Source organism: Martes martes (genome assembly GCF_963455335.1).
Source record: "Martes martes genome assembly, chromosome: 1".
NCBI lineage: Eukaryota > Metazoa > Chordata > Mammalia > Carnivora > Mustelidae > Martes > Martes martes.
In genome coordinates this window covers 132,492,257-132,512,021 of record NC_137888.1, presented here as the reverse complement: position 1 = coordinate 132,512,021, position 19,765 = coordinate 132,492,257, and the positions used below count along the sequence as shown (strand labels likewise).

The 19,765-nt window shown below is 33.9% G+C and overlaps 1 protein-coding gene and 1 pseudogene across 4 annotated transcripts in view; both read left to right on the top strand.

Moving 5' to 3' along the window:
• Positions 1 to 19,765, top strand: part of TBC1D5 (TBC1 domain family member 5) — a 543,265-nt gene that overhangs the window by 270,933 nt on the left and 252,567 nt on the right. For all 3 annotated transcript variants that reach the window (XM_080807878.1, XM_080807881.1, XM_080807879.1), the window contains one exon: positions 14,154 to 14,220. In XM_080807878.1, coding sequence (XP_080664004.1) covers positions 14,154 to 14,220 — 67 coding nt within the window. The remainder of the gene's footprint in view (positions 1 to 14,153; positions 14,221 to 19,765) is intronic.
• Positions 8,416 to 8,978, top strand: LOC308351225 (protein-L-histidine N-pros-methyltransferase-like; annotated as a pseudogene). The gene has a single exon. The product of its transcript is annotated as a protein-L-histidine N-pros-methyltransferase-like (transcript).

Below are 19,765 nucleotides of genomic sequence, written 5' to 3'. Positions count from 1 at the left end.
CATCTATTGATGGACACTTAGGTGGCTTCCATAAGTTGGCTGTGGTAAGTGATGATGCAATAAACATAGGCATGCATATATCCTTTTGAATTAGTGTTTTTGTGTTCTTTGGGTAAATATCCGGTAGTGGAATTATTGCATCATGTGGTAATTCTATGTTTAATTTTTTGAGTAACCTCCATACTGTTTTCCACAGTGCCTACACCAGTTTTCATTCCCACCAACATAGTATGAGGGTTCCTTTTTCTCCATATCCTTTTCAATACTTGTTTCTTGTGTTTTTGATTTTAGCCATTCTGACAGATGTGAGGTAATATCTCACTATGGTTTTGATGTACTTTTCTCTGATGATGAGTGTTGTTGAATATCATTTAATGTGTCTGTTGGCCATCTGTACGTCGTCTTGGAGAAATGTCTGTTCATGTCTTCTGCCCATTTTAAATTGGATTCTTTGTTTTTGGGGTGTTGAGTTTTATAAGTTATTTATATATTTTGAATACTAACCCTTTATTGGGTGTCATTTGCAAATATCTTCTCCCATTTAGTAGGTTGTCTTTTAGCTTTCTTGGTTGTTTCATTTGCTGTGCACAAGGTGTTTATTTTGATATAGTCCCAGTAATTTATTTTTATGTGTTTCCCTTGCCTCAGGAGACATATCTAGGATGTTGTTATAGTCATTGTCAGAGAAATTACTGCCTTTGCTCTCTTCTAGGATTTTAATGGTTTCCTTTCTCACATTTAAGTCTTTAATCCATTTTGAATTTATTTTTGTCTGTGGTGTAAGAAGGTGGTCCAGTTTCATTTTTTTGCATGTTGCTGTCCAATGTTCCCAGCACCATTTGTTGAAAAGACTGTCTTTTTTCCATTGAATATTCTTTTCTGCTTTGCCAAGATTAATTGACCATATAATGGTAGGTTTATTCTGGACTCGCTTTTCTGTTCCATTGATCTTTGTGTCTATTTGTGCCAGTACCATACTGTTTTGATTACTTCGATTACTTTGTAATATAATCGTGAAGTTTGGAATTGTGATACCTCCGCTTTTGTTTTCCTTTTTCAAGATTACTTTGGCTATTTGGGGTCTTTGTAGTTCCACATACATTTTAGGATTGTTTGTTCTAGATCTATGAAAAATTCTGTTATTTTGATAGGGATTGTATTAAATGTGAAGATTGCTTTGGGTAATATGGACATTTTAATGATTTTTGTTCTTTCAGTCCATGAACATGGAAAGTCCTTCCATTTCTTTGTGTCATCTTCAGTTTCTTTCATCAATGTTTTATAGTTCTTAGGGTACAGGTCTTTCACTTCTTTGGTTCACTTTATTCTTAGGTGTTTTATTCTTTTGGTACAATTCAAAATGGGATTGTTCTCCTAATTTCTCTTTCTGCTGCTTCATTATTAGTGTGTAGAAGTGCAACAGATTTCTGTACATTGATTTTTTTATCCTTCAACTTTACTGAATTCATCTGTCAGTTCTAGCAAGTTTTTTGGTGGAGTCTTTAGGGTTTTCTGTATATAGTATGTTATCTGAAATGTGAAAGTTTTACTTCTTCCTTATCAGTTTGTATGCCTTTGTTTTGTCTGATTGCTGTAGCTAGGTATTTCAGTACTATATTGAATAAAAGTCGTGTGAGTGGACATTCTTGTCTTGTTCCTCACCTTAAGAGAAAAGCTTTCAGTTGTTTTTTTTTTTTTTTTTTTAAGATTTTATCTATTTATTAGACACAGAGAGGAGATCACAAGTAGACAGAGAGGCAGACAGAGAGAGACGGGGGAAGCAGGCTCCCTGCTGAGCAGAGATCCTGATGCGGGGCTCGATCCCAGGATCCTGAGATCATGACCTGAGCTGAAGGCAGAGGCTTAACCCACTGAGCCACTCAGGCACCCCAAGCTTTCAGTTTTTAACCATTAAGTCTGATGTTTGTGAGTGTATATGGCTTTTATTATATTGAGATATGTTTCCTCTAAACCTGCTTCATTGAGGGTCTTTATCATGAATGAATGTTGTACTTTGTCAAATGCTTTTTCTCCAACTATTGAAATGATCATATGGTTTTTATCCTTTCTCTTATTGATGTGATGTATTGATTTGCAAATATTGATATACCTTTGCATTCCAGGAATAAATCCAACTTGATTGTGGCAGATGCTTTTTTTTAATGTGTTGTTGGATTCAGTTTGCTAATATTTCATTGAGGATTTTTGCATCTGTGTTCATTAGAGGTGCCTGTAGTTCTTTTTGTTATTATTGTTTTGTATTTTCATCTAGTTAAGATGTATAACTTAAGTCTTTTTGAAATTGTTGAGACTTGTTTTCTGACCTAATATGTGAACTGTTCTGAAGAATGTTCCATATGTATGTGAAGAAAATATATATTCTGCTGTTTTTTCTGAATATATATATTAAATCCATCTGGTCCAGTTTGTCATTCAAAGCCACTGCTTCCTTGTTGATTTTCTGTTTGGATGATCTGTCCCTTGGTATAATTGAGGTGTTAAAATCCCCTATTATTATTGTATTATTATAGATTAGTTCTTTTTTTAAAAATTAAAAAAAAATTTTTAGGTTAGTTCCTTTATATTTTTTACTAACAGATGCATTTGGGAGCTTCCATATTGAGTGTATAAATTGTATATTTACAATTGTTACATCTTCTTGTTGGATTATCCTCTTACTGATTATATGATGTCCTTCATTATTTCTTGTTAGTCTGTGTTTCAGAGTTAGTTTTGTTCTATATAAGTATTTCTACCCCAGCCTTCTTTTCACATCCTTTGTGTGTATGTGTGTTTGTGTGCGTGTGTGTATGGGTGTGTCCTCTGTTCCTTTCTTTCTCTCTTCTGTCATCATAAGTTGGCTTTCTTTAGTGAGATACTTGGATTCCTTTCTCTTTATTTTTTGCATATATATTGCTGTTTTTTTTATTTGTATGTGCTGTTATGTCTGTATATAACATTTTCTGCATATAGCAGTCTATATTGGGTTGAAGGTTGCTTAAGTTTCAGCCTGTTCTTTACAACTTTCCCTCCGTGTTTTAGGTATATAGTCTCATACTTTGCATCCTTTTATTTTGTTAATCCCTTGACTGATTTTTACAACTACATTTATTTTTACTGTTTTGTACTTTCTACTTCTTACTCTTATGGTCTTTCCTTTCTACTCTAGAGTTCCCATTAATGTTTCTTGTAGGGCTGATTTAGTGGTCATGAACTTCTATGGCTTTTGTTTGTCTGAGGAATTCTCTATGTTTCCTTCTCTTTTGAATATTGCCCTTGCTGGGTAGAATGCTCTTGGCTGCAGATTTTTCCTTTTAGCCCTTTGAATATATCATGCCGTTCTCTTCTGGCCTACAAAGTTTCTGTTGAAAAATCCACTTTTATCCATAATGAGGTTTTCCTTTTATGTAACTTTTAATTTTCTATTGCTGATTTTAAAATTCTTACTTTATCACTGCTTTTTGCCAGTTTAATTAGTATGTGTCTTGGTGTGACCTTCTTTTGATTGATTTTGTTGGGGGATCTCTGTGCATCCTGGATCTGAATTTGTTTCCTTCCCCAGATTCAGGAAGTTTTCAGCTATTATTTCTTCGAATCTATTTTCTGCCCCCTTTCTTTCTTCTCCTTCTGGGATCCCTATAATGTGGATGTTGTATAATGTGTATGCTTGATAGTGTCATTGAATTCCCTAATTCTGTTTTCATTTTTGAAATGATTTTTCTCTCTCCTGTTCAGCTTGATTGCTTCTCATTACTCTGTCCTCCAGGTCACTGGTCCATTCTTCTGCTTCCTCCAGTTTACCGTTTATTTCATCTAGTATATTTTTAATTTCAGATATTGAATTCTTCATTTCTAATTGATTCATTTTCATCTCTCTGTTAAGGGTCTCACTGATGTCTTCCACTATTTTCTTATGTCCAGTGAGAATCTTTATGATCATTATTTTAAATTCTTTATCTGGCATATTAATTATCTCTGTTTCATATAGGTCTCTTGCTGTGATATTTGTCATGATCTTCCATTTGGGACATATTCCTCTTTCTCTTCATTTTGTCTCTGTGTTAGAAAAGTCAGCTATAGGGGCACCTGTGTGGCTCAGTGGGTTAAAGCCTCTGCCTTCAGCTCAGGTCATGATCCCAGGATCCTGGGATCGAGCCCCACATCGGGCTCTCTGTTCAGCAGGGGAGCCTGCTTCTTCCACTCCCTCTCTCTGCCTGCCTCTCTGCCTCCTTGTGATCTCTGTCTGTCAAATAAATAAATAAACATTTATTAAAAAAGAAAAAGAAAAGTCAGCTATAAAAAAAAAAGAAAAAAAAAGAAAAGTCAGCTATATCTCTTGCTCTTGAAAGTCATGAGTGGGGCACACACTTTTAACAAGATGGTGCTGGTCCTCTTCTTCCACAAGGAACATAGCCACTGTGGAGACTGGGGATGGCCAGGACACTCTTCAGAGTGCACGTAGATGAGTGGTACAGTTTTAAAAGGGTGTTGGTGTCCTCCATGGGAGGTGACCTTCACTGCCTCAAGGATGAAGGCCCTGCAAAGTGTGCAGTTGGGAGATGCAGTGTTGGCAAGATTTTTGCAGGTCTTCTGGAGGAGGGGACCTGAAGCACCAGGACTGAGGCAGGCTCAGCTGGAGGGGGCAGAGCATGGTGTATGCAGTTAGGTTATGAATGCAGGCACTGCACTGGTTTCTGCAGGTGACCCTATGTTTATCCTGGTTAGTGAAAGAGAGAAATGGTACTTGCCTGTTTCTTTGCTCCTGAAGAAGTCCCTCAGTGAACTCTGAATAACTTTCCCTCCGATATGCCATAGGTATTTTTCAAAATGCTCATTCTATGCTGTATTTTTGCTGGCTGTTTCTTGTGCTCTCTCTTTAAAGGCAAGAACTCAGTTTCCTGTCCCCCTCCTGGCTGTCCCAGAACTGAGCCTGCTGATTTTTAAAGTTTAATGCTTTATATCCTGCTGGTTATAAGAAGTAATGAAATTTGGCCCCTCTGGTTTTCAAAGCAAATGTTAGAGGATTTGTCTTTCTCTTGCAGGCTCTCCAGAATGGTATTCTGTTTCAACCCCCTTATTGTGCCCATGGCTCCTGACCTTTGGTGGCCAGAGATTTGGGGTTTAGCTCCTCACAATGTCTCTGCCCTTTCTACTCTTTTTGATGTGGCCTGTTCTCTACATCTAGTTGTGGAGTTTGTTTTACCAGTCTTCTGTTCATTTTCTGGGTTGATTACACTGATGTGACTGCTGTGTAGTTGTATCCTTGTGACAAGTGAGCTTGAGGTCCTCCTACTCCAACATCTTCCCTGGAAGTGTTCTTCCTCTCTTTTTATATTGTGTTACAAGTTAAATTTTTATATATTGTTGCTCTGTAGCATAGATTTATAATTATTTTTTATGCATTTGTGTTTCAGATCTTGTAGGAAATAAAGTTGGGAAGTACAAACCTTAAATACAGTAATACTGGCTTTGTATATACTAACGTATTTATGTTTATCAGAGATCGTTTTCTTCCCACAGCTTTGTTATTGTCTGATGTCCTTTCAGTCTGAAGGATTGCCATTAGCTTTTCATTTACAGTATGTGTAGTAGTATCAGACTCTCTGCTTTTGTGTTTCTGAGAATGTCTTAACTCTCCTCCTCCTCCCTTCTTTTCTTTCTTTATTTATTTTTATTTTTATTTATTTTTATTTTTTATTTTTAATTTTTCCATGCTGAGCATGGAGTCCAACACAGGGCTCAAACTCATGACCATGAGATTGACACCTGATCTGAGATCAAGTGTTGGACGCTTAACCCATTGAGCCACTCAGACACCCCACTATCTGTTTGGCTAGATACAAAATATTTGGTTGACCATCTTTTTCTTTAAGTATTTTAAATATATATCATCCCACTGTCATTTGGCCTGTATGTTTTGTGATAAAACATCATCTATTAATCATAGTGAGAAATCTGTGATGAGCCATATTTTCTGTTGCTTCTTTGAAGATTTTTTCCTTGTCGTTCAACAGTTTGCTTATTGTATATCTTTATGTGAGTGTCTGTGTTAATTATATCAAGAGTTCTTTGAGCTTATTGGTTTGTAGATTTTTGTCTTTCATCAAATTTGGGAAGTTTTTGACCATTATTTCTTCAAATATACTTTCTGCCTCTTTCTCTTTCACTTCTCAGGCTCTCACAATGCATGTTTATTTGCTTGATTTTTGTCACAGGTCTTTTAGGTTTTGATCACTTTTCTTCATTGTTTTTCCTTTTCCTTCTTGGACTCCATAATTTTAATTGTCCTATCTTTATTTGCTATTTCTTTCTTCTGCCAGCTCACACCTGTTGTTGAACCACTTTAGTGAATTTTTCATTTCAGGTATTGTATTTTTCAGTCCCCCAAATTGTTCCTTTTATAATTTTCACCTCTTTATTGATAATCCCATTTTGTTTATCCATTTATTTATATAATTTCCTTTCTTTTTCCATGTTTTCTTCTTGCTTTTTAAGCTTCCTTAAGATAGTTATGTCAAAATCTTTGTAGATAAACCCAATTTCTAGATTTCTTCAAGGGTAGTTTTTATCAGTTTATTTTTTAATGAGCCTTGCTTCCTGTTTTTTATTATGTGCTTTGTGATTTTCTTTTTTATTGTTGACAACTGATAATTTGAATATTATAATTTGGTAACTCTTAAAATTTAGTTACCCCTGATATTTGCTAATTTTCTGTATTCTTAAACATTTTAGCCCCTTATTTCCCAGTCCTTTTTTTTTTTTTAATTTCTGACAAGATTTATTCTTTGGCATATGAAGATACTGAACTCTTTTATTTCTTAGGTTATGTTCAGCCAGGGTTTTAACAGGTATTTCTTTGAAAGCCAGGAGCTAAAAAAAAGAACAAGAACCAAACAAAAAAACTAAAACTTCTCCTGTTTACAGATTGGTTCTGTGCCGCAGCAGTCCTTCATCATTTAGCCACGCTTGCATTCATCTTAGTGAGCAGCTTCAGGTGGAAGGTTTTGCTCTTCTGCTTGCACTGGGCATATACATTTTCCGATATACATGGGTGCTTTTTAAAGTCTTAATTTCCCAAGGAAACTCTCACCAACTCTTGCTCCCAGGCATTAGGTGGTCTTTTTAATGTTTTAGTTGTAACCTTTGCCCTATGCATCTGCCTGTTCTTAATTTAGCTTGCAGTATGTTCAAGAGCAATGCCTACCACTCTTTTTGAATTAGACAAAAAAGAGATGAATGTTCTCTGTTAGTCCTTCAGGTAGCTCCTAAGTAAGTTAAAATAGAGTTACATAGTAGTTTACAAATGTGGTCTGCTTTGCTCCCTCCAGAACCAAGTACTGGTCTCCCACACTGGAAACTGCCTCCTTCTTCAAGACTGCTGTGCACCAGGGTACCTGGGTGGCTCAGTGGGTTAAGCCTCTGCCTTCAGCTCAGGTCATGATCCCAGGGTCCTGGGATCGAGCCCCACATCAGGCTCTCTGCTTAGCAGGGAGCTTTCCTTCCTCTCTCTCTGCCTGCCTCTCTGCCTACTTGTGATCTCTCTCTGTCAAATAAATAAATTAAAAAAAAAAAAAAAAAAAAAAAAAAGACTGCTCTGTACCAAGGTGGGAGTAGGGTAAGGGCAAGTAACAATACCACAAAGCCTTCAAGAAGTCTCTTTCTTCATTCATTGTTCATTTGGTTTTTGTAAATCTTGGATTGTCTTCCAGAATCACTGCAAAGTTGGTTCTGACAGTTATTGCTTGTTTTCAGTATTTCTTTGGGAGGATGAGAGTTTGGAGTTATATAGTCTGCCACTCCACTGATGTCACTCTGCTTTCTTCTTGAAAATTATTCTATTAATGATTTAATAGCAATAACAAAAATACTGTCTTCTTAAAATTATCCATTTGAGATATTATTTATTTAAAAGTTTCTGTGTATTTGTTTTTTACATCTGACTTTATATTATTTAAAATAATAATTTTGACCCCCTGTTTTGGCCCTGAAGGGGCTGGACGGACAAGTTGGGTGTAGTAGCTCTAATCTGAGCAGTGGTACCTCTTCCTCCTCATCCCAACACTGGCGGTAAGCCAAGTAAGTGGCCATGGCCCTTGGTGAAACTGTGGGCAGGCTGTGCCTGAACCTGGCATCTGTTTGCCTTGCGTGGAGGATGTGGATGCTGTGGAGCCTGCCTCTCCACTCCATGTATGTAAACATGAGAAGTGGCCCTGACAGGCTGGCAGGGCTGAGGCCAGTAAGAAGGAGAACCACCAGTAAGTAGTAGGTGTGCAACAGAGAGAAATGTGAATCACTCCAGGCTCTCTTTGTTTAGAGTTACCTTAATCAGGGAACACAGATGTTCTTAACAGCATTGAGAAATCAGACTATTTGTCCAGTTATGTCACTCTTGGGTCATCTGTTTTCAGGCTGTTTATGTCTAGAATATCTATTGCTGGGATGCTAGGAGGAGGCTCAATGTTTGCATTTTCACCAGTCAGTTTTAGAGACTACATTATTAATCCAGATTGGAAAGCCTATAGATTTGGGTGCTGGAGATGAAGTCAGAAAAATCATGAACCCTCATTTTGAAGAAATATATGCTATTGAATTCTCTGAAACTATGATATGGCAACTTCAGAAGAAGAAATACAAAGTGCTTGGTATAAATGAATAGCAGAATACAGAGTTCCACTATGATATAAGTTGCTTAAATGTGCTGGACAGCCCCTGACTGTGTTGAAAGATACCAGAAATGTCTTGGAGGCAATGAGAGTCAGGGTCATCCTTGTTCTGGTTTTACCCTTTCATTCCTATGTGGAAAACATAAGTGGGAGGAACCTTCAGAAATTTTAGAAACCAAGAGATAGAATTGGGAAGAACAAGTCAGTAGCTTGCTTGAAGTTTTCAGAAAAGCTGATTTTGTTACCAGAGCTTTCACCAGACTGCCATACCTGTGTGAAGGCGACATGTGTAATGACTACTACTACTATTTTTAAACCAGTATAAATACTGGGAGGCTCAAGTCTTCAGAGCCTACCCCAAAAATGTACACTCCAGAAGAGGGACTGTGTTTGTGATTATGTGAAGGGAGGACCTTTGGGGACTACCATTGCTATATCATGTAGTGATTTAAATAGCCAAACTACTAATTATTTCTTTGTAGTGTATAAAAGGAATGTTTTTAAAAAACAAAAACCCAACTTTTTGAGGATTTTTATCAACTCTTTACTCAGTAATACAAGTCACATTCTAATTATGGAAGATATTTTTTATACTTAATTGCAGTAAGGACTCATTCCCAGTCAAAGCAATGGTCACAGCTTCACATGGAACCAATAAATATTTATTGTTTTTGTTGAAAGGAAGACTGGCAATAAAGCTGTCCATTCACTTGCAAATATTTGGTTATAAGGTAGAGCCACTGACACTTTCATGTTTAGAAATTCTGTCGTTATTCAAAAAATGTTTTTGATCATGCTAATAAACATTTTTGGAGATAAAAAAATTAGTAACTTCTAAATATTATGTCGAGTATTAAATATGGCCATTAAATCATTAGAATGTAGATAATAATAATAGAGAAAATGGAATATTATTAAATAGACAAATTTTTTGTGTTTACTTGAGCACTGGGGATATTTAGCATACATAAATTAGTATAGAGAGACTGTTGTCTCTCTGTGGAGATAATGTCCTCAGTGTCTACTGTCTTCATAGACAATGCTGAGTCATTATACTTTGCCTTACTATGTCAGCACTTGAATATACTTAATTGATTGATTTTTTTAAGCATTTTCTTTGAATGGGATTTAAATCTAATAAAAAACATTTCAGTAATAATGTTCATTTAAAAGGTTTCAGGTCTCTACACTATTTATGGCATATTAACCTATCACAACTAAATGTAGCTGTCCATAGGTTTGTTTTCAACTTAGTTTAAAGCAAATCCTTTTTCCACTCTTACTTCATTGCACACACTTGATGGCATTTCTGTAACAATTTATAGAGTTAAACCTTATATTTTAAATTATGTGATACTTTTTAGAATTCATACCTAGTATGATGTGATCTTCTAAAACTTAATGTTGTTGAGATGTAAACTGAGGGCCCAGTTGAGTAGATGTGTTGTTTATAGCATTACTCTGGTAGTTTTTAATCTAAAGTAGTTTAGGGGCGCCTGGGTGGCTCAGTGAGTTAAAGCCTCTGCCTTCGGCTCAGGTAATGGTCCCAGGGTCCTGGGATCCAGCCCTGCATCAGGCTGTCTGCTCTGCAGGGAGCCTGCTTCCTCCTCTCTCTCTCTGCCTGTCTCTCTGCCTGCTTGTGATCTCTCTCTGCCAAATAAATAAATAAAATCTTAAAAAAAAAAAGTAGTTTAAAATATCTGGTTCTACCTTCATGAAAGAGCTGTTTGTACATAAAAAGCACTATCGAAGTCTTTTGTAAATCTTCATTTAGCATGATTTTCAACAGTGCGTAGATATTATAAATGCCCTTTGCTAAACACGACTGCAGTAAAAGTTAAAAAAGAATCTGGAATTTATCTTGTTTTGAGATCTAAGTCACCATTATACACATTATTTGCTTAATAAGTTAGATATATGTATGTTAGAAATTACTAATGGAAAATATATGCTCTGTCTATCCTCATTTAAAATAATTGGGCTACAGAGGTATTTTTTTCAAATCACTCAACTTATTTTAATTGTGAGTGCTAGGAATTTATTTTACAAAGTTATTTCCCAATGAGAAATTAGTCTGTTATGTAAATTTCACATTGTAATTGTCACAAATAATTGATGAACTATCCCTGTGAATATATGTTGCACAATATACATATACATAGCAACATACATAATATGTATGTGGTTTATGTATTTATTAAAGTTTCCTCAGTGAGTATATCTAGATTATCTTATTGGTTAATTTACATTAAATACTGAAATACCTTTAAAATCACAATTGTAGGGGCGCCTGGGTGGCTCAGCGGGTTAAAGCCTCTGCCTTCGGCTCGGGTCATGATCCCAGGGTCCTGGGATCGAGCCCCGCATCGGGCTCTCTGCTCAGCAGGGAGCCTGCTTCCTCCTCTCTCTCTGCCTGCCTCTCTGCCTACTTGTGATTTCTGTCTGTCAAATAAATAAAAAAAAAATAAAATCTTTAAAAAAAAATCACAATTGCATTTTAAAAATTAAGTTACTTTTCAAGCAACTGAAAGGTGATCTGTTATCTTAAAGCACTTTTTAAGTATTTGTACTGTCTGGTCATTTAAAGGCCTTTGTGCAAGATTACTGTAATAATGTACCTATGCTTGTGTGTGTATTTGTATGTGTGTATATGAGAGAGAGAGAGAGAGAAAGAGAAGAAGGGAAAGAGATCTGAAAGCAACCGTTACATCCTTGTTACAGTTATGGCAACTTAGTACAAGAATCAGAACAGCAACTAAAAACATCATATTAAACTCTCTTGCACCCTCTGTTGTTATTTTTGGGGAACACTACATGTATCTTTCCATGATTGTATTGGCATTAGACTTACTAAAATCCCTGATAAAATTAATACTTAGTTTATTATACTTACTCCAAATTAGGTTCATAGTAAAGTAGCATTTTATTTATAATTATTGGTTTATGTCTCCTTCTATTACAAATATGTTTTTATTGTATAACACCTTAAGTCAAAGAGGAACCTCTGTTTGTCTTTGATTTCTCCTAGTTACCAGTTTCAAGCCCCTCCAAATGTTTCACACAAATGAAAATCTCTGCAGTATATACACACTGTATATACAGTTTTCCAGAATTAAAAATTCTGCCTGTTCTTTTGTAAATCTTTCAATTGTCAGACAGTTTCCTTCCAAAATAAGAATCTGGAATCGTCCATACTAAAATTAAGAATTTATAACTGTTAGGAACAGATGTTTTCATAAACATTTGCTATAATTAATTTCAACTAGAGGTTTGAAGAAACAAAGCAGTTTTTCCCGCTTCAAAACTTTATTGCCTTTTCCCCATATAGCAAACTCTGAAATCTTTTCTCTAATACTATTCAGAAAAATAATTGTACTCCTTATTTGGTATGTTTTTAAAAAAGAAAAACTGCTTTTTTTCCTTATTCCCATCCTTCGAAGGTTACATTTAATGTGATATGCTCATTTTGAAACGCGTATAAGATGAAGAAAACCTTTGTAATATATTATGATGGCAAAACCTAGTTTAAAAAGCTGAAAGTCTCTTAATTATTTGAAGGATTTTATATTCGATCTGGTAAATATCAGCAGAAGGGAAGAAATATTCTATTGGTGAGATCTTCTGTATTTAAGTAATTATAATCTTTAGTTTTAAAGAGAAAGAAGGCTCATATTTTAAATGTATGGTATAGTTACTTATTTTATGCTGATTATAGAATGTTTCACAGGAAATGTCTGCAAGCTGTTAAATAACATGTGTTGTAAGAAATTTTCATTTAGTAAGAAACAGAGTAATTTTCTTTAAATCCTTTTAGTTTATTTATTATAATACCATTGAATTTTTTAAGAAAATAAAGTATGTTCTATGAGTGATCTTATAGTATCCATGTTTTCAAAGAACTAACAAAATATGCCCAGCTAAATTGATCTTAAACATTTAAGTGGTTTTGGATAATTTTCTTCTATAAAATTTGGCAATAGTTTTGAATGCTGTAATCCATTTTAGGATTTTTGTTTAATGAAAAAAAAAAAAAACCTGAAGTGCATTTTGAAAAAAGAATAGCATGGAGCACTGGGTGTGGTGCATAAACAATGAATTTTGGAACACAGAAATAAAAAATTTTAAGAAAAAGTAAGTGGACTCAGTCCAGTTCTTGTCCTCCTAAACACTTTGGCACAGCTGTAAAGATTTTGAAAAGAACCAACATTCTTGACTAATCTGTCAACTATAAAATGTGCAAAGAAAAATAGGTAGCTGTCATTAAAATTACATTTCAGCTTTCAATAACCATTTAATGAGTACCATAATTATATAAGTATGGTACCTTAAGTACTGTACTCAATAATTAAAAATAATCTCATCTTTAAAGTGAAAGCTCTGTAATTACTATTTGACTTAACCAGGACCACTGTGATGATCTCCAGTGGCACCTTAGATTGTTCAAAGTGGATTAAAAGTATAAATTAAAATGGATAAATCATTAAATTATTAAGCTTTAAATATCATAAAAATGAATATAACCTGATGTTTGATAGTTACATTACAAGACTTAGAAGTATAAAATGTAATCAGAATCTATTCTTTTTAATTCGTTTCTAAGAATAAATGGTATATTTAATAGTAGTATACTATGGTTTCATAAAAACTGTACTTTGAAGTATATATTTTAAAATGTAAACTACTAAAATTAAATTTCTATCAATAAGCATATATATTTTATACTGTGGCATTGGTAAGCATATTTTAAACTTCTTTAGCACATTTATTTTTATTCTATAATCTTTAACTAATAGGTATGAATTTGTTCTAAGTTTGATACTATGAATGTAACAGTTTCTTGAGTGGGATTTTTTTTTTCCTAAATGTTTGATATTACCATATGATGCAGAAATAACTTTCAGTGTTGTTTTTCCATTTTTAAAGTTGCTGAACTCTTGCCCACAGTTAAAACATAAAGTTTTAGGGACAATATTAAGGTGTATGAAAAGTTCGTTGGAATGCATTCACCACCTCCGAAGCCTGCTTTCTCTTTTACCTCTGCTTACCACATTCCTCAGCCATGGAGAGCTGGGGACTGGGAAATATCCCAGGTTCCCTGTCTGTTGCTCTCTTTTGGCTGTACCAATGGTCAGGACAGGTGACTTGGTCACTAACAAAGAGTTGCCCTTTGTTTATAAACACTAATGTATGATTAAATGGTTGATAAATTTTGGTGTTGATTATGATTCATTAAAAAATGTACTGTGCTTCATTTGTTCTGTTAGCAATTATTTTGATAGTATTTCTATCCAATTTAGGAATTCATTTCCATCGAAATGAATTTTTTGCATAAGGACCTCTGATTACAAGAAATATTTGGGGGTTAGGGGTAAAGGAATAATGCTTTTGGACCCAATATACTGCATAGAGCTGCCACACAGCAGCTTTTCAACTAAAATATTCAGTTTCATAATCTTCATTATTTCAGTGTTTTTAAATTTTTTTTTCCAGGAGATTCAAATAAAAATGGAAGAAGAAGTTCTACTTTAGATTCTGATGGGACTTTTAATTCCTATAGGTAGGTGATGAATACATAGATACGTATTATTTTAAGACAATATACAAGATACCTAATGTTACAGGATTCCAATCTTAGAGTAGTAAGAAAATGTTACCTGTGCTTTAAAAATAAGTCAGATGTAAGAATATTGTGATATGTGATTGTTCTGCAGACTGTAATGAACAATGTAACCTTTTAGGTTCTAAAGTAAATTGCCCTATTGTAGACATCAGTTGTTCGTGTATAATTGGTATGAATGCACATATAGTATTAAGCTCCATTATAATCCATTTTTTTATTTTTTTGCAGTATATCTGTTACCTTACTAAAGGCTTCCATTTGTTCAAGTTTCCTGTTAAAACAGAATATATTCCTTATGAGTGTCTAAGAGAATATGAAATGTAACCCGTGGTTACATCAAGTGCTGTTTGTTTATATCCCATTTGGTTCTTCAGCAAATGGGGCAGTTACATCTCGTTAGTGATTTTTTTTTAAAGGATATGCTGGTTAAGAAAACATGTATCTTATCTGGTTTTATAGTAATATTCTCCTTATAACTTAATTTCCTTGAGTAAATGTTTATGGATTTTGTGCCTTCATAATAGGGAAACCTAGGAAGAAGAAAGATTATATTATTTCCAGTAATATTTGAATATTCATATACTTAACCAATGAAATATAAAAACTAGGTTGTTTGGTTTAAGGAAGAAAGGTCCAGATTTAATAATAATACATTTAGGCATTGTAGATAGCGGTGCAGATTCTTAAATACTTTGAGTACACTGTCCTGATGGTTAATTAGTTCTGACTCGTGCAGTGACTCAATACAATACACACACGAACCCCTGTACACTTGGAAACTCACTTGAATGTTAAGCTATAACTCCTTCTTTTATGTAATAAATACGGAGTTTATGATTAGAATCTTTATATTTTTATTTGAAAACATATTGTATGTCCCTAATTGGAACTGTGTCATTTGTCTTTTCATATTCCAGGCAAGCTTTTAATATCTAGAATTGGGCCTTGTATACAGGAAGGAAGCACTTAATAAGAATGTGGTAAATGAGAAATTTTTTTACAATTTGTTCATGAATTCCAGAAATGAGATGGTAATTGAAACACTTGACATCTTTATTTTATATCAGTTGGGGTCTGTATAAATAATCAGTCGTTCAAGTGTCACAGATACTACAAAAGGCTTATGTTCCCATGGTGTTCTAGAAGGGTATTATCACAGCAGTAAAGCTCATATGTTGTCATTATATTTTCAGTGTACTCATCCTACCTTATAAATGTTGGAATTCTTCAAATCCTTCTTTTAGTGCTGAAGTGAATATAAAAGATAGTTAAACATTCATGATTTGGCATGTAAGTGAGGAATGTTAATATGATAATATTGTGAAATCTATGTTGTTAGTATCATTGCTAGATATAAATACAATAAAAATACCTAAGACAAAAGGAAAATAGGAATGTATTTCAAAGGAAGGAAAATCCATACCTGTATATATTTTGTTGGTGAGTTAAATTTTATAGTTACATTTGTAGTTTAGCTAATTATAGTAAATAATGGACATAATATAAAGTTAAGAGAAATTTGTTAATGTGAAGGCACAGTATTATCTTGTAGTTTATTTTATTCTTGAATAGTTTGAAGATTAAAATGTTTTAGTATTATAGAATGATAATTGTACTTTGAAAATGAACTCCTAATGCAACTTTGCACAATAAATACTAATGTTGTTAAGTAATATAATTTTAATCAATGCCTGTCAGTGTTGTAATGTTAGGATATTAATTTATTGTTGTAATTAAAAAGGCAAGATAAAAAGCTCAGGTAGTACAATATATAAAAACGAGCTTTTAATAGTTGGCAGGCCAGTGCTGTTATTAAATAGTATTATAGTATTTAAGGTGTGAAATGAATATTTTTCTACTCAGCAGGCAATAGCTCTTACAATATAATGAGCTTACTTGTGAATTTGACACTTGGGTTAAATGCAGAATTCATAGAAGCATAGCTCTGGGGTATATTTTCATATTAAGGTTAACTGATAAAACCTAGGAATTGTTGCGTGATCACTCTAAAATGCAACAGAATTGTCAGTAAAATTCCCTTTTGAAAAAGAAAATTATTTTTCCGTTGCTATCATTGCTATTTTAAACTTTACATAAATTATTAGAAAAATGTGACTGTTAACCCTCAAAGCTCCTTTAGCCTAATAGTTCTACCTTTGTCTTATTTAAACTGTTTCAGAAATCCTGACCTTTCTTCATGGTCAGATAGTTCTGGCTGGCAGCCTAGTACTATCATATTCAAGTTCTGTATACTTCTATCCAGGATAATGATTAGCCTTAGTTTGTCATCTTGTAAGACAGACATTCTAATGTCTAACCTGCTTCCTCCTCACAACTCTTGTAAAGACTGATCAAACGGAGAAGATAAAGCCTTTTGAAAATCCAATTGCAAACCCATTGCGTTTATTAATTCTTTCTGGAATTAATTCTTTCATATAAATTGGCAATTTTGTTGCCTTAGCCTTCATTTAACCCTCCAATACATGTACCCTTTTATAGTGTATGTGGAGGTTTTATTAACTATTGAATTCAGTCTTGAATTGGTCACCTAAGTCTGTACTCTTCTTCCCATTATGTGTTTGTCTTATTGTAGTCTTGGATTGTCACTATCAAGAGGGCAGAGTCACTGACTGTTGTTGTTTTGTTTTTCATTTGTTAATAATGCCTAAATATATGGTGAGATGGTTCAGATCCTGACTCCAAATACTTGGGAAACTTGGACAAGTCTTAGCCTCAGTTTCCTCACCATTAGAGTGGGGGTAAGAAGGAGGAGTTGATGGGATAGTGTCATGTGGTAAATGCTGAGTAAATAGTAGCTGTGTTTATCTTCTTGTCTGTGGCATCATCATCATCATCATCATCATCATCATCATTGGTAACCTCCTGGTATTGAGAATTTTTTGCAGTGCCCTGATATAGAGACACTGAAAGGAAGGTAAAAAAGAATGTGTGACTTACAGGACAATATCTTTTGTTTGGAGAAAAGGAGCTAAGAACAAGCTTAACCTGAGGCTTGAAACTCTCAATCTGATACAGTATTCCAGTTGCCTTCAAAATTTGCTACAAAAGCAAATTTGTACACATAGCAAGGAAGGATGTTAAGGAAGATGTTTTATTCTTTGTATAAGTTCAGATGTGGATTTTTGGAGTTTTGACAAATTCTGAAATTTACAGTCGATCAGATCCTAACACGATAGTACTATATGCCTAATGTTCATAGATTTGTTTTTCATAGGCCAGGAGGTTTTACTTGGATTTGTGTCTTTTGTGGTTTTGTTTCATTGATTCCAATGGAGTGCAGCTGAATTTAACAACTAAGACACCGGTATGAATATTATATGGTGCCTAGATAATAGATTAGATCTTGTTTTAGAACTTCTTATTAAAATTCAGTTATATGTCTCCCAACTAATTTGCAGATGATGTGTTAAAATGGAAAATTTAGAAGACTTGAGAAGTTATTATTGGTTTATGCAGTAGATCTTATGATTTTTAAAGACCAGTGTTCTCTGTCAGTTTATATGAGCCTTCTATATTTCTTATTTAAACATTAAAACTGAGAGACCCTTGCTGGGTATGAAAGAAGAATAGTGGTTTGCCGATTAGCAGTTTGCAGTAGATGATTAAGTTAGTGACTGTAGCACAAGGCCGCATGGTAGAAGGAATATTCTCTCCCCACCACCCTCCTCCTTTCCCAAGGGCAGCTGACCTTCTCCTCTCCAAAGAGGCGAGCCCCTTGCCAGCACATATGACTACAGACTATTACATTAATCTGTTTAGCTGTAGTACCAGCTGCTTGCATGTTTTTAATTATCTTATTAGATGGTATAACAGTGACCTATGAAATAAATTGAAGGTGAACATTTTTAAACTTTCCCTTTTTTACCCTATGTTTCTAAATATCTTTATTGGTCAAATTATACCTTTCCACAAAAGTTCATAGAAGTCTGTATGGTTTTTTAATCCATGTAATGCTTTTTTCACATATAATGTTATGATTCCCAGAATAGAAAATAACTTCATTTTTGCCTCATTTTTGATTTCGGATATAAAGATTTAGAATTGCCTCATTTGAGATTTAGGTAGCGTTTATGTAGTAACAAATCCATGTTAAAATACATTGCTTAAATAGTTTAGTTAGAGAAGACCCAGACAGGTTATTGGCATTCTTGGGGAAACCCAGAATGTTGCTTAATTTTCAGACATCATCTTGGTGTGTTGTATAAATGTCATAGGATAGAAAATAAGTCATTGTAGATCATTTTTAAATAAATTTGTTTACTTAACTATGATTTTCTAGATTCTGATATGTGGTAAATCATGTAGTCTACCCTAATTACTTCTACAATTTAATTTCACATGGTACCATTGCTGGGTATATTTTCCCAAGCTGTGCCATTAGGAAAAATGTATTATCTTGTGAATTTTGACAGTTGGATAATTTCCAAATAATAGTTTATAAATGAAATGTTGACACCAGGAGACACAGTTCAAAATAGTAATAGCCAATGGTTGTTCTGTTATAACTCATCACCAATAAACAAAGATTGTTAATAGTTAGAAACCTTGGTGTTGCATTTTTTAAAAAGGTAGTGAATGCAGAAAGGATTGCAAAATACTTATGCATGTCTTTTGAATTAGTAAATCCTACAACTGGGATGGTGGGATGACTTGAGACTTGAAACATTTATGAAGACCTCAAATAAATGTGAAGTACACATTAGTTAAAGAACTACCCATTCTTTTTAGCTTCCTGTTTTTTCCTTTTAAGAAATAATACATTTCATATTTTAAAAGAACATTTGCAGAAATAAAGGGAACTTTTCCGCCTTTATATTTTTTATTTTCTTTCCTTAAAAAGGAGTAAAAAGAAAATAAAAAGCCACTTGGCTGTATATTGGGTGGTATTTATAATTTCTTAATATTGATCTGAGCTTCTGAGGTTGCCTCTCTTTATCAATATTGTGTGTTCTGTAGCCCACAGAGTTAAAGGCTGTTTTGAAGTTGATAAAATGTTTTTAAAGAAATTGTAGCTGGTTTGGCTTTTTCACTCCAAAGTAAATTCTTTTCCTGAATAATAAAAATACATTTATTTGAACACTGTTTAGTCATTGAGTAAACTTTAAAAAGTAGTCTCATAGTTTTATCATAAATATTTTTATGTGTCCTATTTATATGTAATCAGTAATTTGAGAGAATGTGGCAAATATCCTTCTATCATTTACATTTATTTCTAGTATAATACCTTTTTTGTCCCATTTGTATGTAAGTGGGTCATATGTGTCTTGAAACAACCATGAAATAGTGATTTAAAATATTAGTAGAGATCATAGAGTAAAAGCATACTCTGGATTTAATATTTAGAAATCTGGGTTCTGGTTACACTCTTAGAGTGATATGTTTGTTACTCTGTTACATTTAAGAATATGGATTCAATATCAATTTAATTGCTGAAAGTTACACTTTTAGTCTGTTCAGGCTG